Source organism: Leguminivora glycinivorella, chromosome 6 (assembly GCF_023078275.1).
Source record: "Leguminivora glycinivorella isolate SPB_JAAS2020 chromosome 6, LegGlyc_1.1, whole genome shotgun sequence".
Classification (NCBI taxonomy): Eukaryota; Metazoa; Arthropoda; class Insecta; order Lepidoptera; family Tortricidae; genus Leguminivora; species Leguminivora glycinivorella.
This window is the reverse complement of record NC_062976.1, coordinates 20,333,998-20,361,997: the sequence shown is the minus strand read 5'-3', so window position 1 is coordinate 20,361,997 and position 28,000 is coordinate 20,333,998. Positions and strand designations below refer to the sequence as shown.

At 39.2% G+C, this 28,000-nt stretch overlaps 1 protein-coding gene across 1 annotated transcript; it reads right to left on the bottom strand.

Moving 5' to 3' along the window:
* LOC125227420 (protein-glucosylgalactosylhydroxylysine glucosidase) lies at positions 1 to 23,434 on the bottom strand. Its single transcript, XM_048131733.1, has 14 exons — positions 23,151 to 23,434; positions 15,313 to 15,644; positions 9,252 to 9,557; positions 8,567 to 8,667; positions 7,319 to 7,454; positions 6,536 to 6,683; positions 6,025 to 6,172; positions 5,197 to 5,287; positions 5,032 to 5,119; positions 4,628 to 4,825; positions 4,039 to 4,207; positions 3,360 to 3,531; positions 1,897 to 2,037; positions 1 to 1,061 (listed from the first exon to the last, which is right to left on the bottom strand). The coding sequence occupies exons 1-14, from the start codon at positions 23,324 to 23,326 to the stop codon at positions 961 to 963; spliced, it is 2,307 nt and encodes a 768-aa protein (XP_047987690.1). The 5' UTR covers positions 23,327 to 23,434; the 3' UTR covers positions 1 to 960.
* Positions 23,435 to 28,000: the final 4,566 nt, after the last annotated feature.

The window sequence follows — 28,000 nt, the reverse complement described above, 5'->3', positions numbered from 1 at the left end:
TATTGATAGCTCACCGCTGGGCGAGTAACTATAAACATCGCTGTGTGTCTTTTATTTACACTAGCTAGCTCGCGGTGGGACCAGTGTCTGACATACAAAAGTAGGTACCTAACTTACTAACAGTTTTCATTACAGATACATTAGGGAATAGGCACTATCTTGGCGGTCTTTTTTCTGTTTGGCCTGATACAAACGCCAACCTAACTGCAACTTACCAAACAGGTGCAGTTGGATTGAACAGCTGTCTGTTTCAACCACATAGTTCAGGCAGGAAAATGTAAATGTTAAAACATCTGGCCGTCCCTATCGCACTATTTTGTAAGTGCGATAGGGACGGCCAGCTTGCTTGTCTGAACTGCTGGTGCTGGTACACTGAGAAAGAAAAAACAGCCAGTTCGTTGTTTATTCGTTCGTTTAACAAGTTTTTTGTTTGCGCCTACGTGTTCTTTGGTTCAAACAACAAGTTAGATTTTGTTAAGTGTAACTAGTACATTCTACAAGTTACTTGTCATTTGAGTCAACAAGTTGATTTTATAAAAGCAACATGACACATATTTGGCTGATTCAATCAAGTATATTTTAACAAGTTTGATCTTGTTGTTCGTACAAATTCTACTTGTATCATCAGTATTGTGATTTATTCCGTTTACTAAAAGACTTGTTTCAAACAGATAAACCCGTAACAAGTCGAACTTGTTAAATTCACAATGCAAATTTATCTCAGTGTAAAATATTTTATTAGATCTCCTCAGGTACGGCTTTCTTGTGTCCCCTATACAAATTTGCCCCTTAGGCACGCCACAGACAGTCTTAAAAATTCATAATCTTAAAAAAAGATTTGTATTCAATCTTAAAATTCTTAAGTAAGTTTGAACTGACAGGTTGCATACACATCTTTTTTAAGATTATGAATTTTTAAAACTGTCTGCCTTACACTATATTAAAATATCCTAATCTAGTCTATGGTCTCAGGTGGCTTCTTCCGATGACGTCATCCGGCAGCTTGCAGTCTTTCCAGGGAACGGAGCGGATTGTGAATGGACCTTCTCCCGATAAGGTTACTGAAATGATCAGTTATATATCAGACATCAATGCTGTTTTAGAGAACCGTTGATGGCTACTTGCATTAGAAGCAAGATTTCAAACTTAAAAATGAATTGTTAAAAAATAATTTTAATAGAGGATTTCTAACCTCTGAAAAACTCTGTAAAAATAGTCCTGTCTGATGAGTTAAGGGTTAAGATAATTTACCACTGCACTGACTACTGCTCATGCTATCACTTAAACAACAGTTAGGTACTAATTAGGTATAAAATTCAGACCAAGTAGACGCGATTTTAAGAGCACATGTAGGCTTTAACCTTATTTTAACTATAACACTTCTCTAAAATTATGATGTTTACTTTCACAGGCTGGACCATAGAGGAACAAGTATGGGAGGAGTTGTAACTCCATACATCAGTAAATGCAAGTCATTTATAGTGACATCTAGCGTCATTTGAGTCAATCACGCGTAAATTATCAGTACTGCTACTTGTCAATAGATGTCGCGACGAACAAAAAGTCTAATGCTCAACGATTTTTAGCTAATATTACAATAGTATTCTTCAGTATTCTGTTTTCAATTCCTTCTGCTTGCAATATAAGTTGTAAACTGCAGTTTTAATATTACATTTTTGGCAGAAGAGACACTATTGACCTAGTGTCGAGTAGTGGTACTGATAATTTACGCTAGTTGACGCGTGAATGACGCTAGATGCTAGATGTCACTACAAATAACTTGCATTTACTCATGTATTACAAACTCTTCCTCTATAAGCTGGACTACCAAAATCTTAGCTTGATCTGACCCTCTTTTTCTTTATGTCCATCATTGCTAGATACGTTGTGACTTACATGTCATTTTCGCTGCTAATGCTATTTCGTTCTTCCCATCCTCGTATTTGAGTGGCCAGTTGTCATCGACGGAAGCAACGAACAATGTCGTCTGCGACTCTTGTATGTCTAGGGTCAGGTTGGCGCCGAGGTACTTAAGACCTGAAAAATAAATACCCAATTAAGTTCAGAACGGGTTCAGAATGGGTTGTGTTCTGAAGAACTGTTTGACATGATGCCAACGGCCACTTTTCATCATCGCACCGCTCGCCATCGACAGGGCGCTCATCCACACACCTTGCAACCTAAATGGTCGCGCACCGTGCGGTTTCAGAGGAATTTCCTCCCACGAACGCTCCGGCTGTGGAATGAGCTCCCTGTCGAGGTATTCCCGATGAACTACAGTATGGGGTTCTTCAAAAAAGGAGTGTACAAGTTTCTAATGGGTCGGCAACGCGCACGTGACACCCCTTGAGTTGCGGGCGTCCATAGGTTACGGTGACCGCTTTCCATCAGGCGGGCCGTATACCTGTTTGCCACCGACGTGGTATAAAAAAAAAAAGAACATACGTGATTAACTATGCCTATAATTGCCGTGCTAAATATAATTATAGTTTTAATCCTGGAGGAAGATGACGCGGGCAGAAGTTACGTTTAATGACGTTTGATTTTAAGATCGGGGCCCATTTCTCATAACTGAAAGGTGAAGCTTCGAGAAATGGGCCACTGGTAGCGATTTGTAAGTACTGGCGTTAAGGTTGATTTAGACGACGTGTACCTAATGCGATTTTAGTCGTTGATCGTCGTTTAGTCGTCGTTAGATCGTCGTTTTAGGCGTTGATCGTCGGACCAGTGGAGGGCCATCGTAAAAAAGCCGGATTACCCACGCGCTGGTTCACAACACAATAAAGAAGGTTACACGCGTTGGGCTCCAGGGATCCTTTAGGAAGGCAAAAGATCGACCTGAGTGGAGAGCACTGCAACGTACAGCGATTTATGGTGGTCACGACCCTCAGTCATGAGGTTTCGACGAAGAAGAGAAGAAGATGCGATTTTAGTTACATTAGGACTGTTCAATTTAAATGCAACTTAACTCACCATACAAATATCGCAATGTAATGCATCGGATGCTAGTTCTCTTACCTTGGGCCCTTAGGATAGGAACTAACCTTTTAAGTAACTGATGGGCTTTAATGCTCCAAAGTCGTTTGATAGAGTTAGATTGATAGATGATATAGCAACGAAGAAAATTATAGAAAACTTAACTCTTATCCTCATCTCGCAGTTTCAACCGGCAGTCTGCTGAGGCCAATCAATGACCAGACGATCGAGGTGTCTTTCTGCGAACACCACCGTACCAAAACGTGAGCGCCTGCAGAAACCCTCCCATGCCTGCAGTGAAGAACTTTGTCGCGCCGATGTTGGGTTGGGCGCGACGTTGGAACCACACGATAAAAAAAAAACAAAAATAATGGAAATCTTGCCTCTTATCCTTAATCTCGTAGCATCAGCTGGCAGCTGAGGCCTATCAATGAGGAGTCGATCGAGGTGTATGCTGACACCGCCGTACCCAAACGCGAGCGTCTGCAGAAAACCTCCCATGCCCGTGAAGAAGTTGGTCGCGCCGATGTTGGGTCGACGGTTCTCACTCCACACCTGAGGATAAGAAAAGAGGCACATCGTCAGTAAAAAAAACGCATTTCTTACAATTTTCTCCCTTGCCAATTTCGTTTTGCAATTTTTTCTACCGCTTTGAATAGGATTGGCCGTAGTAAGTAGGTATTTTACCTGTGTATTTTACAAATAACGTTGCCTAGAGGTTTTTCTGACTTTTGCTCTTATTATTTTCATCTCAGTATTTTGCTTTTGTTACTTTGAAGGGCTATTGTATATAATCCTCATAGGTCTTGGAGAATATGACCGTAGCCTTTTCTACGTGCCTTGTCGCAAAAATTCTGCATTCCTGCTAACATCCACAATAAATTCATGACATTGGTCAATTTCATCCTACCCGACGGTTTGCTTACCCTGAAAGGTTCCTTCTCATTACTTTACAGCTGTAGTTGATGTTACTGTCGCGCTTGTCGTAGAAATCCAATCGCTTAGCTTCATCATGTTTGCTTACCTCTTGCTTCAGGTGGCTTCATTAGACAATGTGCTTACCTTGAAGGGCTCTCGTACGTAATCTTCATAGCTCTTGTTGAACATGCTCGCAGCCTTCCCTGCATCACCTTGTCGCAACAGACCAATCGCGTGCATGCTCCAAGTCATCGCCGGACCACTCTCTCGCGTCACCGATTCGTAGTATGAGAGGTCGTTTGCTCGTGTCCTTCTGAAAGGAGATTAGGTTTAAACTGGGCTTGCAAATTAAGATAAGCGTTTATATTTCTCAATGGGTTTTGTTGAATATCGAAATCAAACCACAGAGTTCGCTGGAAGAATCTCGGAGTCTGATGTGGCGCGCGAACTCCAATGCGATTTTAGATACTTTTCGGCCTATTGAGGTCCGAATTCATCCGACCGATCAAATACTGCATTGTAAAGGAACTCGTGCCGTCTAAAACAGCCCTAAGGTCACCAGACGGCAACGGCCTGTCACTTTTTGCATCTGATAGGCCTTTACTCTCAGGCAAATCAGTCATGCAATGGTCCTTAAGAGGCCAGAGCACTTTTCAGATATGCTTGTGAGGATCTTTTCCGTTCAATATCAATACAGCGATTACACCAAATAGGATCTGACAAATTGTGTTACCTGTTCATAGGATATTGGAGCGGGAATCCCAGCAGCACAGCGTCTGCCTGTTTAATAGTTTGTCCTCTTCTGTAACCCTCGTATTGTGGATGATAGTCGTGTTCGGGATCGAACGGCAGGGCCAGGCTCCAGGCGATGTCTGCCCACTGTTCTGCATGGTCTGTGATGAAGTAGGACTTGCAGAGACAAGAAACATATCTGAAAATGTGAGGTGATGTTATCTCTTACCGAATTTACAAAAATCTAGCACTTTAGTACTTAATAGCAATTATGTATTTTTAGAGCAACAACTGTTTTGGTAGTTAAAATCAGAATCTAAAATCGGGTCGGAAAATCGGAAAACAAGTTGTGAATTTTTTACAGTCCTGTCTTCTCGTAAGTACTTACTGTAAGTATTTACTTACTGAGCTAAATAAAGTGAGTAACCAGCTACGACATTAGTGAAGACCGAATTTCTGACGTCAGCGTGATCTTCATCTGGTCCCATCACATCTGTAAAACGATTACAAGAATTAATGGCAAAGCTATGGGTTTTGATGAACTGTCAGTAGGTAAGTATGGGGTCTTACTTGAAATATCAAAGAGGCCCGTGGTAAAGTTGATCACAGCCCGGGATGCCCAGAAGTCTGCGATGCGGGTCACGATGTCGCAACCGCCATGCTGAAATAGGTACAAACATTTCTTTAGATTAGAGACAGAACTCCCGCTGACTCCCGGCATTTGCCCGATTCCTAGGCCGAACACGCTTAAAAAGGCATACATCATATTTACATGTACAACTCACGTTAATCTTTCTTACAGAACATAATTATCTCCTGCCCGTGAAGGCCTGCCATTGCTTGAAACACAGTCAACTCACATTAGAACTGTGCTGTAGGCTTGTGTCGTTCACGAACTGTGAACTGTTAGGAATAAAATCCCATCAATGACCGAAATGAACTGAATCTTTCCGTGGTCTGAGAATCGGTCTTTGCTCATTTAGTTCAGTATAGGATCGGCGAGCGCGAGCGGTTTGGATCGAGAACGAATGTGTGACTGCGCCGGCCGAGAGCGAGAGCTACTTAGCAGAGCAACAAAAAAAGTCAAGTTTTCATATTAAACTTCGGTTACTTACAACCTTTCGGCCCGGAATGTTACTATCTGTGGACTATTCGTATCATTTTGACACTATTCGGTCCCATTCGTTCTGATCTTTCCGACCGCAGTGGTTACTGGTCTGGCTGAACTAAATGAGCAAAAGACCTAAAAGAGCGAACTAGTTCGTGGGAGCGATTGAACGAGATCGGAGCGCTCCGATCAACGAACGAAACGGCACAAGCCTACTGTGCTGCTCAAACTCTGTCACTGCGAGGTTGAATCACTTTTCACTCCCCGTGTGTACTTTCTGCTACTCTTACCTTCAACCAATGCTCGTCCCGTGTGACAGCCAGGTACTGTCGTGCCGCGAAGGCGATACACCCTGAAACGTGCTGCTCATACTCTGCCACTGCGGGGCAGCATGGCTGCGTCACTTCCATGCCTGTGTACGCGCTCTCCCACGGATATCTGGAAAAAATATCAGTCGGGTGGGTATTTACTCAACATCAGTCTGTAAGCAGAGCTAAGGTAAGCAAAAAGCTAGAACATGATTCTGCTAAATAAGCGTAAGTAGTTGTCTACTCTTTGACCAATTCGCATCCAGAACAAACGGTTAGATTGCATTCGTTTTTGAAGTATTAAAATTCTAATGATTTTAACCCTTAATATAGATAGATCAAAATTAATGAAATTTTAACCAACCAAATTGTATGATAGAGTCCAAATGGTGGTGGGAAATAAATATATTCACATTGTTTGATTAAGGGTACCTAAGCCATCTTTGCAGCATTTTCGAAGGCAAATTTAGTTGGAATTTTACGTGGTTCCTACCTGTAACCCTTGTGACCAGTTTCTTGTGCAAGACGCTCAGCTACCGGCGCTGTATCCAAGCGGTACTGCAGCAACAGGTTCGCATATCTTGGATAAAGAAGAAGGATCGTTGGGAACATCCACGTTTCTGTGTCCCAGAAGTTGTGACCTGCAAATGAATAATCACTGAATTAACATGCTTTATTGGCAAATTTTCCCTGATGTAGGGCTTTTTACACCCAATTTATTTACTACATATTAAGCTACATATATCATGTATCCATATAAATCCGTATAAATTTGCAAAACCCTTATTTGGCAATATATGTATAGTATGAATTTTCTGAGATGAACTTTTCGGTTTTGCCCTAATCTGTTAAACAAAGGCCTTTGTTTCTATTATTCGCGGTGGTTAGCTCCCGTTTCCACAGCACGTGCTAAAGTCTCAGTGTAGTTAAAAAGCAACTATCATGATAGCAATAAGGTTCAAATTTATTAAACAGTTTGCAGTGTGCAGGTAACTTTTTTTGAAGATGACAAAACGTGTTATCTCCGAAAGGGCTTTTTATGAATTTGAACCTTATTGCTATCATGATAGTTGCTTTTTAACTACACTGAGACTATAGCACGTGCCGTTTAAACGGGAGCTAACCGCAGCGAATAATAGAAACAAAGGCCTTTGTTTAACAGATTAGGGCAAAAGCGAAAAGTGCATCTCAGAAAATTCATACTATAGATGATTTATAAGTACACAATTGCATAAAGATGGTTGAAAAGTTTTCAAACAATTAAGGAAAGATACACCTTCGTAGTCTTCAAATGTGCCGCCTCGGGAAAGGCCAGTGGGACTGAGACCGAAGAACCGATCTTGTGGATGGCTGGTGGACTCAGACGGTAGCGCGCTCAGGAAATAGTACCAGATGCCGCTTACTATCTTCGACTGCAAAAATGAAGAAGGTAATTTTAATGACCCCCCTGCACTAGTTATTAGGGCATCGGCCTTCATTGTCTAATCAACGCCAGTTGCAACTGTATTTATATTTTTCATTTGATATTTGCCAGTCGCTTTTCGGCGAAGGAAAACATCGCGAGGAAACCGGACTAATTCCAATAAGGGCTATCGGGTTGGAAGGTTCAGATGGCAGTCGCTTTCGTAAAAACTAGTGCCTACGCCAAATCTTGGGATTAGTTGTCAAAGCGGACCCCAGGCCCATGAGCCGTGGCCAATGCCGGGATTAACGCAAGGAGGATGGTGAAATACCCCGATCATGATATGCCTCAAAATCGCCCGTAGAGCAAACAATTTGAGACTCAAAAATGAGTCCTAAATTTTGCTTTGGCTAGACAACGTATCGCTTCGAGTTTAGAACAGCCAGTGTATATTATTTTAGGTTCACTATTATCGTGCAGAAACTTTTCCCTCATATATTTGATTTGCATAGTTCTTGGCAGAAGTCACGTTTGGCAGAAATACCTTGCGCAGAATATGCTTTGGCATAAATAATTTCGCAGATTTTTATAACACCGAATGGTACATTGGCATAATGTTGATGAGCATAATAGTCTTCTAGTCGAATAGTACTTTCGCAGATAATATTTGTCCATAATATTTAGGCGGCAGCATAAAGTTGCAATTTGCTTTTTGATAGCGAGTCAGGTGTGTTGGGGATGCAAGATAACTAACACTCCTCCTCGCTTCGCTCGTCGTCGTACCTAACTGGGGCTCTGGGCCAGTAATTCCTTTTCGATAGCGTGTCATAATTCTGCTCTTGTATTAGTATGCTATACGATTATTATGGTACATAAAATTATGCTAAACCAAAGTCGGCCAAAGTAATGTTCTGTGAAATAATACTCTGCCAAATGTGTCGTATGCGTAGTAGTAATAATGCCAACTAAGTTTTCTGCAAAATTACCATTCGACTGAATGTTTTTCTGCGAAACATGTTATGCGAGGTGTGTTTCTGGCCAAAATTATTCTGCCAGATGAGGGTAACCCATTATTTTATTTTACCTATAGATAAATGCAAAGAATAAAATTTGAGTACTTACCAGTTGTAAGTTGCCTTCGATATCCATTCCCGCTTGTGCGTAGAGCGCGTGCCACGCATCAACGTGCCTCTGGTACAGCACTTTCGAGTCCTCCTGTAATACTATGCAGACTTTACTATTTGAGCTGTATAGAATATTGAAATCGGGCATTTTCACGAAAAAAGATTCCAAAACTTATTTTCGTAAAATAGGTAAATTTTATGTTTTTCCCACTCAGAATCACGAGCCCTTTCCATCCTAATAGGCGGAAAAAAGCGTCCCAAATTTATTTTTTCCTCTTTGTTACTATTTTTCAAACACTTTGTACAGCGGTTACAAAGTGGAAAGTATGAAAAATAATATAAATTTTTGGGACCATTTTTTTGTCTCTTGTTTTTTATCCTAGATTGAAAGGGGTCGTAATTCGGAGTAGGAAAAACATAAAATTTACCTACCTTTTAAAAATTTAAATTGTGATTGTTCTCGCGAAAATGCTCAATAATAACATGAAATTAAATTTTCTTTCTATACACAAACATTATAAACTTAAAATTAGAACAAGACGTATCTAAAAGTACAGTCAGATGCAGAGAGAGAGAGATAGGTGTTAGAGTTTAGTCCAGTATGAAAATATAGGTTGCTAATCGCCAACATTATCGTGACTTGTTTTTTGTTGCAAAAGCAAAAGGAAACCATACACACCAACCTTTAAACAGCTCCTCTCTAGCCACAGTCCTATTCTTATCCACAGTCATCGCGAACGTGAACACCTTAGACCCATGCTGTGGCACAACCAAATGGTCCGGCACCGAAGTCCAATACACACACACATTCACAGGTAACGGCTGATACTCTAAATCTTCTGACTCCCTAGTCTTCCCGCAGCTAGACTTAATGGTTCGTCCGTGGAACACCTCGGGCACGGGTGACTCGAAATTTATGTCGTCACTTGTTTCGGCGCCTGGCATTAGTTTCACGGCAATCCATATGTCGCGGTGGGTGAGGTTTGGATCTGAAAAAAGCGCCTGGTGGAAAAATAGTGCACGCGTCTTTTTGATATCATTGTTATCTCTATTAAACTTCTGTGATTCGCCCTTCGTGATTACACTGTACTTTACATGTAGTAGCACGCGAATGTGCTGCCATCGTACACAATTTTAGAGTAACATTTTTAACAAAAAAATATCTCGCCTAAATTGGGGGTATTTCATACACGTTTTGTGTGGCGGCCATCGTGCACGTACTTTTCCTTTGTTAGTGAAATAATTGTGTTTTTACTAAGTTTAGTGTAGTGTTTTGTGTTTGCGGATAAAATGGGAAAACGCAAACATCGTGAGGAAGATTACTTGGAAAGAAAAATCCGAAGTCTCGAGAGGAAAAGATTGAAGATTCGTCGCAGGCGCCGTCATCGTAGTTATAGCCCTAGTACCGCTAGTACGTCCTCATATACAGATAATTAATATGAAGGTAAGATTTTCAGTTATCTTCGTCTAATCATTTGATAGAATGTGTTTTATGTACATACCAGCTTTGTTTTATTAAATAGATACATTGTGCAATGAGTATAGTCTGTAAGGCTATTACCGACCCTAATTTATACCTTCAGTTCAATCCGAGAGGTTGATCGCTGTGTAAAAGGGAAGCACATATATTCCTAGAGCATCAGTCCATGAGGCTATGCCGGAATACTATAGGTAAAATACCTGGTTGCGGCGAATTGTCAATGCTATCAGTCTAGACTACAGTCCGCGAGACTGTAGCACGACTGCCTATATGTTTAAGAACATTAATTACGTTAATTACAACGGCTTATATGTACTATTTTATACGTAAGTATATAGATATGTAGATACGTATGTAGATACATACGTAGTTATAGTATAACATCCAACATCGAGGAAGTAGGCGGTAGAAACACTACCTATTACCCTACCAAATGGGCAATTCACAAAGATCACCGAGCCGCTTATGATGTCTGACCAGTATAAGCGTTGGTCTCTGATTGAAAACATCATGTCTAGAGATAAGGGTCAAAGATAATGGACACTTATTTTTTGTTGCTGAAATTAGAGCAGCATTGTGAAGGGTATTTGACCGTATTGTTATAGAATCCCCATTGACCAACACTACTGTATACGACTTAACCGATGATGAGGCCGGTGCTTCAACGTCGGGTGCGCTGCCTGCTGCTGGCGGGCTGCGATCGGTGGTCATACAGAATGGAAGCGCCGCCGGGCCCCGCGCGGTGGACGCGCCGGCCCCCGCGCCCCCTCCCGCACCCGCCGCCGCCGCCGCACCGGCGTGCGCGCCCGCGGCCGCGACCACCACGCCGGCTGCGCCCGCTCCCGCGCCTACATCCGCAGCTACCACCACACAGGTGACCGGTGAACAAATTGGTTTACAAGAATCTACGCCGATTGTGACCGCGCTTGATCCCGGTTTATTATGTTTGTTGGGCGATGAGCCCGTAAAAGAAGAAACATTTGGTCCTTGCATTCACGACGATATCTCGACGAGATGGTCCGACATTCTAGTTAATGGTATGAAGGACGATATTAAGAATGATATTTTAAAACGTTACGAAATACCAGAAAATTTAAAATTAGCGCAAGCTCCTATACTCAATCCCGAGATTAAGGTCGCGTGTAATGATAATGTTTTAAAACGGGATAATATTCTAAGTGACAAGCAAAGGTTGCTCTCGACTATTATAACAGGAGTTGCCAATACATTGTCGAATATCTTGACAACAGATTCAACTTTAGACAACAACAAACAGGGGATCATAAAGTCACTGAGCAATACAGGACGTAGACTATTATGTCACTTACATTTTTCAGAGACTCAGAGCAGGCGTAATTTCTTGGTGCCTAGTTTAAATAAGGAGATCAAGGATAATATTAAGGACTTAAAGCGCGATAGTTTGCTTTTTGGTAAAGACTTACAAGAAAGTCTGAAGTCAATAAAAGCAATGACTAAAACCGGAGCAGAATTGAGACCGACTGTCACAAAGCCTAAATGGACGCCCAAGCACCAACAGGCAGGAGCAGGACCGTCGACATCGAGGGCTTTAAACTGGAGGGGGCAGCCGTCGTCGGCGTCGCGGCCGCCGCCTCGCCAGAGTCGCCAGACGCCAGCGAGGACGAGCTACACGCGTGGCGGGCGCAGACCGCCGCCGCCGTCCCGCCGCGCGAGCGACCGCCGAGCGCCGCCGCCGCGGCCGCACGCCCGGACCTCGCGCCGCTAGCATCGGATGCTGATACACAACCTCAGGCTAGTAGACTTCAATTCTTTTATAAAGTATGGTTAGGCATTACCAAGGATCCCACCGTATTGTCTTGGGTCCGTGGTGTGCGTATTCCAACATCGGATTGTATATCTCAATCGAATATTCCTGTTAACAAACCCGAGTCGGTTGCACACGAGACGATTATGAACGAGGAAGTCGAAAAACTTATTAGTGCTGGTGCCATACAAGAATGTGATCCGTGTCAGGATCAATTCTTGTCCAGTATTTTTCTTATTAAAAAGAGTAATGGAAAAAATAGATTCATTCTAAATTTAAAATCATTGAATAAGTTTATATGTACCCCGCACTTCAAACTCGAAGATTATAGGACAGCAATGAGACTTTTATCACAAAACGCTTACATGTGTTCAATGGATTTGAAAGACGCCTATTTTGCGATAAATATTGATCCTGATTATAGAAAATATTTACGATTTCTTTGGAAAAACAAAACATACGAATTCTTGGTATGTCCATTCGGCCTAAATATTGCTCCGTACATATTCACGAAGTTAATGCGTCCTGTTGTGCAGTTTTTGCGCAATCAAGGTTTTTTATCAGTCATTTACTTAGACGACTTGTTACTCTTCGGTGACACGTATTCTAACTGTTTACATAACTTTAATGTAACGAAAGACTTGTTAGAATCATTAGGATTTACAATAAATGTTGCTAAATCAATAGGTACACCAAGTCGAACGGCAAATTTTCTTGGGTTTAGTTTCAATTCTGCAAATTTGACAATTAATATTCCATGCGAAAAACGAGAGAGGATTAAAGACGAACTTTTATACTTTAAATCCATTCGAAGATGTAAACTTCGTAATTTCGCACATTTGATAGGATTATTAGTTTCTGTTTGTCCGGCAGTACCATACGGCTGGTTGTATACTAAGAGATTGGAAAGAATCAAATTTCTTTATTGAAGTAAAAATGATGACTATGATCAATACATTAGCATTCCGGGTAGCTCAGATGATGATCTAGATTGGTGGATATATAATATAGAAACATGTAGTAATCCGATCAAGACAGGAAATTATCAATTAGAGATATTTTCTGATGGGTCGCTAACAGGCTGGGGAGCAAGTTGCTCAGATATGACAGCCAGTTGGTCAGTGGTCCAGTCATGAGCTTGGGCAACACATTAATTGTCTAGAGTTAACTGCCGCGTTTTTTGGTTTAAAAATATTTGCTAAAGATTACAAAAATTGTGAGATTTTGCTAAGGATAGACAATACCACTGCGATTTCATATATCAATCACATGGGTAGTGTTCGATTCCCACATCTGAGTGAATTAAGCCGACAGATATGGCAATGGCGCGAGGAACGCGACATACATATATTTGCTTCGTATGTTCGTTCAGAAAACAACGATATAGCAGATGCAGAATCACGCCGGAAACATGCAGACATTGAGTGGGAGCTAGCCGACAGTGCCTTTCGGAAAATTTGTAATTTTTTAAACAAAAGTCCAGAGATTGACCTCTTTGCGAGTCGAATAAACAAAAAATGTACTAGATTTGTTTCGTGGCATCGTGATCCTGACGCGTACAATATCGACGCGTTTACCATATCTTGGTCGTCGTATTTCTTTTACGCTTTTCCACCATTTTGTCTAATACTTAGGATGTTGCAAAAGATAATAACAGATAAAGCGGAGGGCATTGTTGTCGTGCCACTATGGCCTACACAACCCTGGTTTCCTCTTTTTGTGAGATTATTGATTTCTGAACGAATAGAACTCCCACCTAAACCAAATTTATTGTCCTCCCCTTACAGTGTCGAACACAAGCTGCACAGGAGCCTTACCCTGGTTGCCGGAGTGTTGTCCGGGCGGCGTTCATGAGGCAAGGCACTCCTGCAGAAGCGGCAGACATCATGCTAGCGTCACTTACAGAAACCACACTTAAGCAATATAATTGTAATTTAAAGAAATGGTATATATTTTGTAAGGAAAAATGTTATGATATTTTTGATGTCGGCGTAGCAGAAGTATTAGATTATTTCACATTACTTTTTAATCAAGGTTGTCAATTTGGATCAATTAATACTGCGAAAGCAGTTTTGTCATTAATATTGAATAATAATGTTATAAATAATCCAACCGTGAAACGTTTTATGACGGGAGTATACAAACTGCGGTCTCCAAATCCACGATATGATTTTACTTGGGAACCATTCAATCGTTCTTAATCATTTAAGTTGTTGGTATCCAAATGAAAGCCTTTCTTACGAGCATCTTTCTAGGAAGTTAATAACTATTTTGGCATTAGTTGTGCAAACCTTATCGTTAATCAAGCTAAGTAATGTTCATAAATGTAATAAGAAATATATTATTAACATTACAGATAAGATTAAGACATCCGCAGTTAATCGCATGCAGCCAAAACTGATTCTGCCTTATTTCGATGAAAATCAGTCAATTTGTCCTGCAAGGACTTTAGAATGTTATTTGGTTGTCTCATCTACCAATCGCCCAAGCGATTGTGATTTTCTTTTTACAAGTTTTAAAAAACCATTTAGAAAAGTGTGTTCACAGACCTTGAGTCGATGGATCAAAACCACTTTGCTCGAGAGTGGTATTGATACATCGATCTTCAAATCGCATAGTACGAGACACGCAAGTACGTCAGCAGCCAACCGGCTCGGGGTTAATATAGAACTGATTAAGAAGACCGCCGGTTGGTCAGATAATTCCTTGACGTTCGCTAGGTTCTATAATAGAGATGTTCTAGCGGACTCGTCCGAAGTATTTGCTCGTACAATATTACATGGTAATAATAATTGAAGTGTCTGTTGATTACAGTTAAACTGACGTAAACGTTTGTTTTATTTACATTTTTCAAACATACATGTTTCATTTAATCTGCTATTTCGTGTAACTCTAAACATCTACATGTAAAGTACAGTGTAATCACGAAGGGCGAATCACAGAAGTTTAATAGATAATCAAACGAACTTACCTGTAAGTGATGTTCGATGACTATTAAACGATGTGATTCGCCCGAGTGATTACAACCCTCCCTGACCCGAACTGGTCAAGCTCCAGATTCTACCCAATTGGTCACGAAATAGCACACGTATTTGATGGCCTTTTTTATAAGAAACGTGTATGAAATACCCCCAATTTAGGCGAGATATTTTTTTGTTAAAAATGTTACTCTAAAATTGTGTACGATGGCAGCACATTCGCGTGCTACTACATGTAAAGTACAGTGTAATCACTCGGGCGAATCACATCGTTTAATAGTCATCGAACATCACTTACAGGTAAGTTCGTTTGATTATCTATTATACTGAGAACTTGAAAAAGGGGCTTCATTGAACGACGCGGCGGAGAGTAAAAAAAAAGTTATAAGAACCTCATGAATTATCTTTCTGATAATGATGATGCCTAAATGTAAAATTTTTCTATTTATGTTCAAGTGTGTAATGTTTTTTTTTTAATAATTAGATTAATTACTGTTACTCACCGGCATACGTCTTAGATGTAACCTCAATCTGATTAACAATAGCTCTATTATAGAATCTATGCGCAAAAATCCTCTGCGTCACCACAGACCGGTCCCTATCCACTCTAACAGTGAACACGCCATCTCTCGTATTCAAACTGTAAACTGGGGCGAACGGTTTATGAGTTAGCGTCGAGTTGAGTCGTACGTTCGCCCAAGCGGGGATCCTGGCTCGGTGGCTTTCCCCTTTGTGCCCGTTGTATAAGCCGTTGAGGTAGACAGTGTTGGAGAATATGTTGGTGGCTATGTGCCCGTTGCCTATGGAGGGCATGAAGCGGTCTTCTGATGGGAGGCTGTGAAGTAAAAGTAAGTAATATTATAGGATATTCTTACACAGTTTGACTGAGGCCCACGGTAAGCTCAAAAAGGCCTGTGTTGTGGGTACTCAGAGAACGATATATATAAGAAAACATCCATGAATCAGGAACAAATATCTGTGCTCATCACACAAATAAATGTCCTTACCGGGATTCGAACCCGGGACCGCGGCGTAGCAGGCAGGGTCACAACCGCGCCAGACCGGTCGTCAAAAATAAATAAAATATTATAGGACATTCTTCCACAGATTGTCTTAGTTATCAAAGCGGTCCCCATACGGTAGCATGAGCTGTGGCGAATGCCGGGATAACGCAAGGAGGCTGATGATGATTCTTACACTGATTGACTTAGTCCCATGGTAAGCTCAAGAAGAATTGTAATGTGGGTATTCGTGACGTACACAGACAACGATATAAGTAGGTATATGTAACATAATGTAGAAATACATCCAATGACTCAGGAAAAAAATTGTGAGTGTGTTTAGTAAAACGTCCCACTTTGTCGGTTACCGGCGAGATTTACTTGTATCATATATGAATAAACTAACAAAGCGGTTTTGTAGCAATCGACAAAGTGGGACGTTTTACCGTGCACACTCACACCTTTGAAATAGCGAAGACCATTTAAATATCGATATTACGAAACTAATTATGATGGATCTAATACTTGAAAGGGCCAAAATTGTATGCAAGTGCTTATAGTTATTCAAACTGTTGTATACTTATGATAATAATGTCTTTCCCATCACGGAACAATGGTATTCCGGACCTTTGGGAGGCGTGCGCGGGGCCGAAGCCAATGCATAGAGGCCCTTTCGACACTTTAATGAAATGTAAGGGGTACACCGAGCGGATGTTGCCCTTGCCCGTATCATGGGACACACAGAGGCAACACCAGCCAGAGTGTAAGGACTATTTGAGAGTTAATGGAATCTAAAATGAACTGGGATATTTTGATGAAAGTGATGGACTAAATACTGGGCTATGGACAAAAAACCGGACGCCTGCCTAAAAAATTGATTGAATTTAACATTATCCGCCGCTTTCCGCGCTGTTATTTATTAGAAATGGTAATTCTACCTATTAAGATTTCTTAGAAGACAAAAAACGTTAAATTCAATGTATTACTATACATTTACATAGTTTAGCTACTGTGCGAATAATAGTACATTACTACAGAGGCCGGGACAAAGGGGGTTGCCGGCCGAAGACATATAGACGGCCGAGCGAAGCGAGGCCGGATAGGTCTGAGGCGGGCAACCCCATTTCCCGCCGAGGTATGTATAGTGCTTTTCTCAAACATGGTATGAAATAAATAAAGTCTACCGAAAATAGTAACTTTGGATGGCTGTATCTCCTAAACGGTGCGTCGTAGCGCAAAAATAATCGAATTTTCGTTTCCCTTTGGTACCCCGTATACGCTTATAAAAAAACAAAAAAAAAACGAAAAATTTTTTTTTGTATGAAAACGCACCCAAAATCAAATATTGTCTAGGGCCCGTACCAGTTGCAGTCGGCACGTCTATAAAGCCCCTTATAGTTTTTTTTTAATTGGCTAAATACCTGGATGTTATGTCACAATTATCTGTGTTTGGAAATTAAAAAAGAAGACTGCCGGCCTTGGCCTGCAAGGTTTGTATGAAATTCCATTATCTATCAATCGTCCTAGCCGCACCTGCAACGTCATACTTCGCTGCCAATTATAAGGCACATAACATCAATATTTCATACCATGTTTGAGAAAAATACAGTTATTAGAACCAGGGGCGGCTCACTCTGCGATTCTATCGCCGCGCTACAAGTACATGCTGGCGGCCGCGAGTTCGCGGCCTAATCAGGGGTGGCGCGCGTTCTCACGGAACGCACGTTCGCACTTTCTATTGTTATTTTACGTCGCGAGTTTTTTAAAGTTTTATATGCGATTTCCGCGTGTGAATGGCTAATGGTGCTTAGTTAAATAGACATCATGAATAAAATAGGACATCTTACACAGATCTACTATTGATTAAGTCCCACGGAAAAGTATAATAAGAATAAGGCTTGTGTTGTGATGTTGGGACTTAAACAAAAATATGTAAATACTATATATAGAGGTATATAACTAGAAAGTACCCAAGACTGGAATATAATAGCATAACATTTCACCTGAGTATTGATTCGTTTTAATCCATAGGCAACCCTATCGTCCGACGCTGCGCACGTGCGGCTCGTTTCTTTGTTAGAATTTTGTAGGCATTTAAAAGGCGGCATTTCGTGAACATCAAAGCAGTGGGCCTTCTGTACTTGTACTATTATATATTCTGTGTTAGAACTGAGATTTTGTGAAAGCAGCTATTTAGTAGAAAGGTGGAACGGTATCTTTGCTACTACTATACTTAAAGGCGCTGCGAATTTAAATAAACGTGAAAACTGAACTTGCGCTGTATATGTGTAAGATTAAATTACTTAATGAGAACTAGCAGGGCTAACACATGGTTGAAGTGATAGTATCTCACTGCGACATAGATCACACGTCCTTTTCTAATCGTTTTAATGACGAGTAGTCTATCTCGCGGCAACATAATCATGTGCTGCAGGTGTAGAAATAACAGCCCGGCAATTTTTGGAGCGGAAATTAAAAAGTATAACATTGTAGTGCCGTCCCGTTCTCTCACGCCAATTCATTTGAAAGGGACTAACCTCTTTCTTGCCAGGGCTGTACGTCTGAGAACTTATTTAATTTTTTGCAGAATGTTATAGTTTTTTATTTTTAATTCAGGCAAATAAACCCATATACCTAAATGACAAACAAATGAAAAACAAACATCAAAGTAAAATAAAGTGACAATACAGTGTATAAAAGTGTAAAAATACAAAAACAATAATTAAGTTAAAATAATTAAAAGCCATTACATTTTTACAATTAGGTACACTTCCGGTTCGCATCTCGATGAAAAGACAGCTAAAACCTACTAATTTGACTGTTTAAGTCCTCACTACACGTTATCATAGTGGTTGATTGTTTGAGTCTGATGAATGTTACTTTCTCTAAGTAATTCTAATATTGCATTTATTTGTGATTCATGTTCCTGTCCTAATATCTTCGGATATGCATACATGTAGTCCTCTTTGAACTTGTTTTACAAATGTATCTAAGTATTAAAAATAGTGCTAATAATTTCCGTAATAACATAACAGTTCTTATAAGAAGCTTTCGAACTTGAACTATATCTCAGGTATTATGTAAATAAGAGGGTGGCAGATGTACCTATTACTTATTATGTACGTTGCACGGAATTAATGGTACTTACACCTCTATACTATATCCGCTATTACCAGATGCTGGCAATAAACTAAGCAATTATATTTCTGTCACATAAATACTATTACATATTATAATAACTACTAAGGATTTGTATTAGTATTAATTCGGAGTTTAAATGAATGGATCGCGGGGCGTCTCCAATAAGTTACTATTGAGCATGTTGATATCTACTCGTAATTATTTAAGTATAACTTTATTGGCGAATAAACTGAAGCCAAACGTTGGGTAGTGTTGAATATTTGTTCATATTCCAATCATATTTATTTAGGCTGCGGGTTCAGATATTCTTGAGCATCTCGACGGCTACGAATTATAATATAACCCTATTTACTTACCTATTACCTATTATTAGAATAAAACCTAATATACATTTTCCACGGCAACTATGTTATACCTTTAAATGAGAGAAAAAAAAAAACAATACGAATACAAATCTTTTCGCACTACAAGTGACTACATCTGTACGGACAAATACGAACGTTTCCGGAAAAATACGAAGGAAACCCTTTTCGCACTACAATGTATGTAGTTTTTGACAGATCCATAATTAAAAGTTATACATAATGTAATGATTGCCAGATTGTCATTAGTCATAAGGCCGTTTTCACATTATCCGATCCGATATCGGGTGTCGGACCGACATCCTACATCCGATAAACGCTTCCGATAGTGTCGGATGTAGATCCGATAAAACGCATTGTTCCAAATCAATGAAGTATGATTTTGTATCAAGAAATAATTAAAAAATGTTTTATATTTAATAATTATAAGCACTATATTCCAAATATTATATTGTAAAATTAAAATAACGAGCTTAAAAAATACTCAGAGTGTCAGGCAAAATAAATAATTTTACATTCAAATATTACACTAAAAGATGAAAAAACTAGTATCCGCAATTCGGACCGATGCATTACAACCTTTTTTTTTCAATGGAAACTTTTGAATTTCGATCATTAACAACTGTTTAATAGACGCCATTTTTGTCACGCACACTACTACAAACTTATACCTACATTATATACGCACACAAACAAAATATTATCGGCCGACAACTGGCGGGGGGTCCGGCATGCTAAAAATGGTCGGAAGCGTTCTGCCGATATCGGCAGTTCGATGGTGCCTCGAACAAAAACTGTTATAGGAGAGTGCCATCGGCATTAAATCCGCAATTTTTGCGTTTTATATCGTTTTTTAGTAATAATGATTTATTGAATACATAAATGAAGACTTGGAAGCGCATAAATCTTACATTTTACATCCTTCCTACATCCGATATCGGATCGGATAATGTGAAAACGGCCTAATTCGGAAACGGTTATCTTTTCAGGGTTCTAGTTTGTTCGAAAATGTGGAAAAAGTAAACATTATGACTTAAAACTTTATGGGAAGCAATAGTGACTTTAGTACAACTTTATAGTTTTAAAATTTTCTATGTACATTTTAGCGGCGAATTGGTGTGGCTCGAAATAGCCTCACCTGTATTCGGTGAGTGAGCTAGAGATAGGTTATAGCGGAAATCTAATTTAAGCCTTACATAGGATGTCATAAAAGTTTTCTGATGGAGATAAATGTGTCAATTACCTGCTATAAATTTAGAAGAAGACAACTAAATGGATTTCATTACAGTAGATGCATAGCTGGGCATTAACTCGTTAATCCGTTAATCGTTAATTAACGAAGTTAACATTTCGATTAACGGATTAACTTTTAAGTTAACTTTAAAAAATGTTAACGGATTCGTTAACTTCCGTTAAATTTCATCGGGTCCGTTAATCGTTAATCCAGCACCCCAAGCGGCTCGCTGCGCCGCGAAAACCACGTTCTTACTGCTGCTGTAAAAGCCCATAGTACGGCAAAACCTAGGTTTTATCGGTAAAAGCAGATCCGTCGGTTATAAAACAGTCTAAAGACCAATTGGCGACTTTGGATCACTTACCTATTCGAGATCTTCTAAATCTTATTAGGCATGCTAGATCGATCACTAACCTGGGAATAGAGTGCAATCATCAGGCATGACAGACAAATCGCGCAACCGACGCATCGAGTTAGAGTCCGGCGCGGGCCTTAGATTACTCTACCAAGTTATCGTGGCTCACAGCATCGAGTTGTCATCTCAATCTGAAGAACCGACGCACCACGATCGCGACCGCATGAATGACCGAATAATTACCAATCCGAAGTAAAACCTAGGATTTAGCCAACCAACGGCGGTAAAAGCCCGAAGACACCGTAATTGTTACATTTCGGTTTTTTGCCGATTGGAGGTTTTAATGGTTTTTGGTGGATACTTAGTAAAGAAATACATAATAACTACAGTGGAGTCCTATTTTTATGACGTGTTAACGGATTATCGATTAACTTTAACTTCCGTTAAATCTACCGAAATGTATCGCTTTAACGATTAACGAAGTTAACTTTTTGAGTAACGGATTAACGATTATCGAAGTTAACTATTTGATTAACAGTGCCCAGCTATGAGTAGATGTTGACTATCTTAGCACGATTTCCACCACCACCATTTTTTTATTCATCCATTGTTGTTTTATAGAGATTAGTAACTAAAGATAATGAAGCTAAGGATGCTTTTTCGCCACACCAACTGGAAAAGGCTTTCTTGATCGGATGAGAAAATTATTTTTTTATCTACCGTATCATGTCCTAAGGCAGCTGGATGCTGACCGCGACCGATCAGTATGCACGGTCTTCGGGACGTGGCTTCGGCTGACCAAAACATCCAGCGAGCCAGATTTCGATCGGACGCCCGTGCGCTCAAGGCCACGTCCACGACCTACGACCGATAGTTTGCACGGTTAAGTGTATATTCATTGTCTAGATCCGCGTCCGCGGACGTCTGCGTAGTATGTTCCTAAGCTTTATCACATCGGCGAGTACTTACGTATCGCACTTAAAAATAATGCGACGACGTTATAGATCGTTTATGACGCGACCGCGCTTGCCTGCCAGGAGACTATTATTTTGAAAAAAAAAAATTGATCTTAATATGAAGCAAATGCGAATGCGATGCAAAAACTAAATAGGTATAAAAATGATACGATAAAATTCCGGCACGTGACTCACTCTGTCCATCATCATTATATTCATTATCTTAGCTCATTTAATTATGTTGCGACCATTTTTATTCTAATGTCACATTACTTTAAGTGGACGAAGAGATTCAAATGTTGTTAATTTGACGGTATTTCAGCAATAATAACGTAACTTGGAATTTTAAAATGATTGCGGGCCATTAAAATTAGCAAAGAAAGATAAAACTTTAGTCGCTAATGTCAGTTTTTTTATATGAAAGGACCAAAATTCTTAAAATGTACCCAATTCAGCATAATTTGATTCATTCATTAGTCAAATCACCTAACCACAAAATTAAAATTTTGAAAAAACCCTTGACATAGTGGACCGGTTTTCATGAAACATGGCTAAGAACACTCCCGATTAACTCAGCTTTCAAACAAAAAAAACTAAATCTAAATCGGTTTATCAGTTTGGGAGCTACGATGCCACAGACAGACACACGCAGAGACAGACAAACAGACAGACAGACAGACACGTCAAACTTATAACACCCCGTCGTTTTTGCGTCGGGGGTTAAAAATAAAATCTAATAATAATCCTAATTTTGATTTAAAATCTTGAAAGAATTGGGTCCTGTGGTCAATCCCACTCAGGCCAACTAGGGTCAGATACTGGTCAATTGGTAATTAATATAATATCAATCAAAAGGAACTTTACTACTGCACTGTCATATACATAGACATTACTTACTCTACTAACGCAAATTGCGCAAAATGTAGTAATTAGGTATTTATGTTTGCTAATGTAGTCGTCAAAATATTGATGATTTCGTTTTTTAAACCCACCGTTCAAAAATTACATGGGGACTACAACACCCAGAGGAAGAGCTAATGGAGATTTAATTGACGTTCTCAATTTTTTTTTGTATTGTTTTCATTTTGTTTTTTTTTTGTTTTGTTTTGATGTCGTCAACGCACTTAGTGGCTTACATATATAATAAGTAGCTACTCATGCCGTACTTATACCACTAACGATCAATAAGCTTAGATGGAATGGAAAAACTGTAAGGGTTCCTAGTTGACTACGAGCTACGGAAAGCCAAAGAACCTATAATATTTATTTTAATAGCTCACCAAATTACGTACCTATGAGTAGAAAAAATATACGGATCATCACTAACATCCTCTGCTTCCTCCGGTCCCTTTTCCACCACATTAGAGCTGGCACCTTTCGTAGTCAATACTACCACTACCACGGCCGCCAAAGCCAAAACGCCCAGCATCGCTGCCACCTGCTTGTTACGCGCCAAAAAGTTCCACATCCAAACGTGAAAAACGCCACAGACTAGAAAAAAAAAACACTTGAATGCGTGCGGTTTGTTTTTAAATTACTTTTTTAATTTAGCTCGCGGTCGTGTGCTCTCATGTGTCACCGCCAGAGCGCAGCGATATTATGCGACCTGTATGACATGACACACTTTGATTCTATTAAAAAGATAACAGTGTATTTAACAGGGTCGCCATCGCCACTCATAACGGAACTGAGTTTATCCTGCGGGAAAGTACATTTGCATTGTTCATAAAGTAATAAAATATTTTTTTTTCTAATAATTGCTTACCTATATTCTTGACCCCTTGTTACTCTAAATTATATTAATTTCTTAAATATGCTCCTCATTATATGTCGTACCTAATGTTCTTTTATTAGCTTCAAAAAATGTTTCGTTTGTTCAGATGTTCTCCACACAATTACATATTCTTAATTAAATTCTGGTAAAGCTTTGTGATCAGGTGGTCATTGAAAATATTATTTATGACTTTTATGGGTCTGAATTTCAGCATCTGGATTTTCATCAGAATAATGTGAATTTCCGAGGCTTGTACAATAACTCATAAGGCGAGATTAAACCAAATTAGGAATTTAGACGGGTTGAGTTGTGACTGCATACCTAAAGGGCCTATCATGCTCAATTACTCATGGAACATAAGGATCTACCAGGTATACAAATTCACAAATACTCGACTCGAAATTACTAAAATAGTCGGAACTATTTTTTTGTCTACGTTTGACAACCCTCGACGGTGTGTCTCATCTAGCCACATAATCCAATTGTCGTTTCCTGATTGTATTAACTGGACCATCTTATTTGACTGGTGGTCAAAACGGGAACTAATTCATCTCCATATTAATTTTACGATTACGTATACACGATAGCGCCACACTCAACCCGTAGGGTAAGTTGGTAAGGAATTGTTAGAAATATTTTATGCATATGGTAATGGAACGTGCTGAGATCATTGACCTTTTTAATTAGGTACATGTACAATTTGTACACACACTTACGTCAAATTCGGCGATATCTTTTACCAGAGTACAGTTAGGTACTTTTGTGATATTACAGGAACACTCGTGTGATCGGTGTGATATTGCATACAATCATATAGGGTAATATGTGGGCAACTTAACGATTTTTTTTTTTTATTAGAACGTACTTTACTTTTGAATGCTAATTTGATGTACTGAATAAAACTGTTGGGTTCTAGTTCTAGGCACCCGCAGAAATTTATGAAATATTTAATGATTTTTTTATCCAACAAACACAAAAAAACACACCTGATTATAATAACCGTAATGCACACATAGACACATCCCCACATAGCATATTTCTCACCCCTTTAGATGAACATGACACTTTAAAAATCATTCGAATTTGAATAACACTAACTGTACAGGTTATGACGAAATCAGTACCAAATTAATCAAACTATCCGCCAAATATAATTATAGCAGCACCCCTTAGCCACATCATTAATTTATCTTTTGAACAAGGTTGTTTTCCAGAACTACTAAAAATATCCATAGTAAAGCCACTTTTTAAAAAAGGCGACCCGGAACATATCAATAACTACAGACCCATAGCTTTAATACCTGTATTATCAAAAGTGTTCGAAAAATCTATGTACAGTAAACTAGACGATTTTCTGAAAATTAACAATATATTAAACCCAAACCAGTTTGGTTTCAGAAAAAATAGCTCCACTTCTCTTGCATGCTTTACCTTAGTAGAGACTATTAGTAAGTGCCTTGACGATAGACACTCGGTGTTGGCAATTTTTTTGACATGAGCAAGGCCTTCGACCTAGTTTGTCATAAAACCCTATTAGACAAACTTGAAAAATATGGTATTAGGGGTAATGCCTATTCCTGGCTCAAAATTACTTGTGCAGTCGTAAACAATACGTTGAAATTACACATTTTGTAAATAATAAGAAGACCATTTCTAAATCCGTCTTAAAAACAACTGAGAGTGGCGTTCCATAGGGCAGCGTTCTTGGCCCCCTCTTATTTCTGCTTTACATTAATGATTTACCAACATCCTTAAATCACAACTGTATCCTCTTTGCCGATGATACCACCTTGATAATTAAAAGTAGAAATAAGAGTGACCTAGAAATCGAAGCCAATACTGAAATATCTAAAGTTATTAAATGGCTAGTGAATAATAAACTCAAACTAAACGCAGACAAAACTAATATAATACATTTTCAAGACTATAATTCTCCGAACGTAGATCTTAATATTAATTTAAATTTAAATACAATAAATACAGTTGACTCGGCCTGTTTCCTTGGTTTGACAATAGATAAACATCTTAATTGGAAACTACACATTGATAATTTATGTAATAGATTGGAAAGATTTGTATTTGCACTACGAAGGCTTAGAATTATATCATCTAAAGAGGCTGCACTCTCCGCATATCATGGATATGTATCGTCGATTTTACGATACGGACTGATAATTTGGGGCAACTCAGTAGATATTCAGAGAGCATTCATTACGCAAAAAAAATGTATTAGAGCTGTATCAGGCGCTCAATATTTAGCCCACTGTAGGCAAATATTTAAAGAACTAAAAATTCTTCCCCCGCCCTGCTTATATATATATGAAGTTGTCACATTTGTGAGGAAACATCCAGATCTGTTTCCACTACATGATGTTATTCATAATAAGACTACTGGGAGGTATCCACATAAACTATACGTTCCTAGACATAGATTAAGCGTATATAGTAAAAATGTATATATTATGGCAATCAAATTGTATAACAAGATTCCTAAAGACATTGCATCAATAACAGATTTAAATAACTTCCAGAGGAAAATGTTTGGTTGGTTATTAGACATGTGTTTTTATTCAGTTAACGAGTTCCTTAGTTATTAATAAATTGTAATATTTCTACGCCGATGTAGGCAGAATATGTCGCACCAATTGTAACTTGACCATCTCTGTATGTACCATATTCTAAGAAATAAAGATTTCTATTTCTATTCTATTCTATTCTATTCTAGGATAAAATATGAGTTGAGTTAGGGTACTTACTTACTCTTTAGTTTAGTGTATTTAACAAATTGTTTAACAAACTACTGTGAATATTCTCTGTAGCATGTTTAAAAATAACAAACCAGACATATCAAACATTCATCAAGCCATTTAATTCTTTAATTAAAAATAAATATATCCGAGCCCCTTTCAAACTCAAGCTTAGTGCTGAAAAGGAAGAAAGAGCCTATAAGACCATAACCACAAGATTTTGAAAAAACCCCCGACCGCGACCTAGTGGACCGATTTTTATGAAACATGGCTAAGAACACTCCCGACTAACAGCTTTCAGATAAAAAACTAAATCTAAATCGGTTCATCCGTTCAGGAGCTACGATGCCACAGACAGACACACACACAGACAGACAGACAAACAGACAGACAGGTCAAACTTATAACACACCGTCGTTTTTGTCGTAATTGTTTCAAATTGTCGTAATTTTTTAAGTGGAGATAGTTGAAGGGATGGAGAGTGACATAGGCTACTTTTTGTCTCTTTCTAATGCGAGCGAAGTCGCGGGCAAAAGCTAGTACCTTAGAAAAATAAATAGGTTTGTTTACGAGCACACATCCAGCTCACATTAAGCTGAACCTATGGGGCCATAAACCAATCAATTTGGAGTCACTACTTGCCAACCCACGAAGCGCGTCATAATGCACTACCCAACAACCTGGAACATCACACCTATCAGCTCTTAATTCAAAATTGATCGATGTTCGACGGCGGCGCGTGTCGGCGCACCAGACCGTCTAGTTACGCTTTGCTACCTCTGTTTCAATGCATTTGGACTGCCTAAATATAAATATATTGAAACAGGAGGTGGATTGCCTAATAACCTGGGGACCTAATGTGCTCATGACTGATAGAAAATGCCAATTTAGACGTACAATTATGCATAGAATAGAAACTATAGAATTACTTTTTGCGATTTTGGCTAAGCCGACCGTCTCCATACAGAGGTGGCAGACCATCTAGTTAATACGCTCTGCTACCTCTGAGTCACCTGAGTGCTTCAATTATTTTCGCTGTCTAAACATGTTGTTGGTGAACATTGGAATAAATTAGGTAGACGAGGGACTTTTTGTAGATATACCTAAAGCCAATTTTGATTGTTGAGTTTTACTCTAATTTTGGTGTTTGTATTTAATTAGCTCGTTACCTTGTGCTACCTCTGTTTCAATGGAATCCGACTGCATACACATAAGTAAGTATTTAAACATGGCATAATAATTATGGATGTACGGTACTAGGATACTAAAATACGCAGTTACTTAAGAGTTGAACAGAACAGAACGGGTTAAGAATTTCATTAATCCTTTTCCTAACGTGGGTCGATCACAATCGACTTAAGTCGTCAAATATAGTTCCAAAATGGTTAGGCAGGCAGAGAACATGTAACAACTTGAGTTTCTGTACCACACTTAACAATAAAGGGGGTTTCTGTACCACACTTAACAATAATCGACTTAAGTCGATTGTGGGATCTAGGTTCAAATGTGGTGTAGGCGATGGTAAGAAACCTGTCACTGTAATTATCACAATTTTGTTTCCACTCAACCCCTTTATTGTTAAGTGTGGTACAGAAACTCAAGTTGTTACATGTCCTCTGCC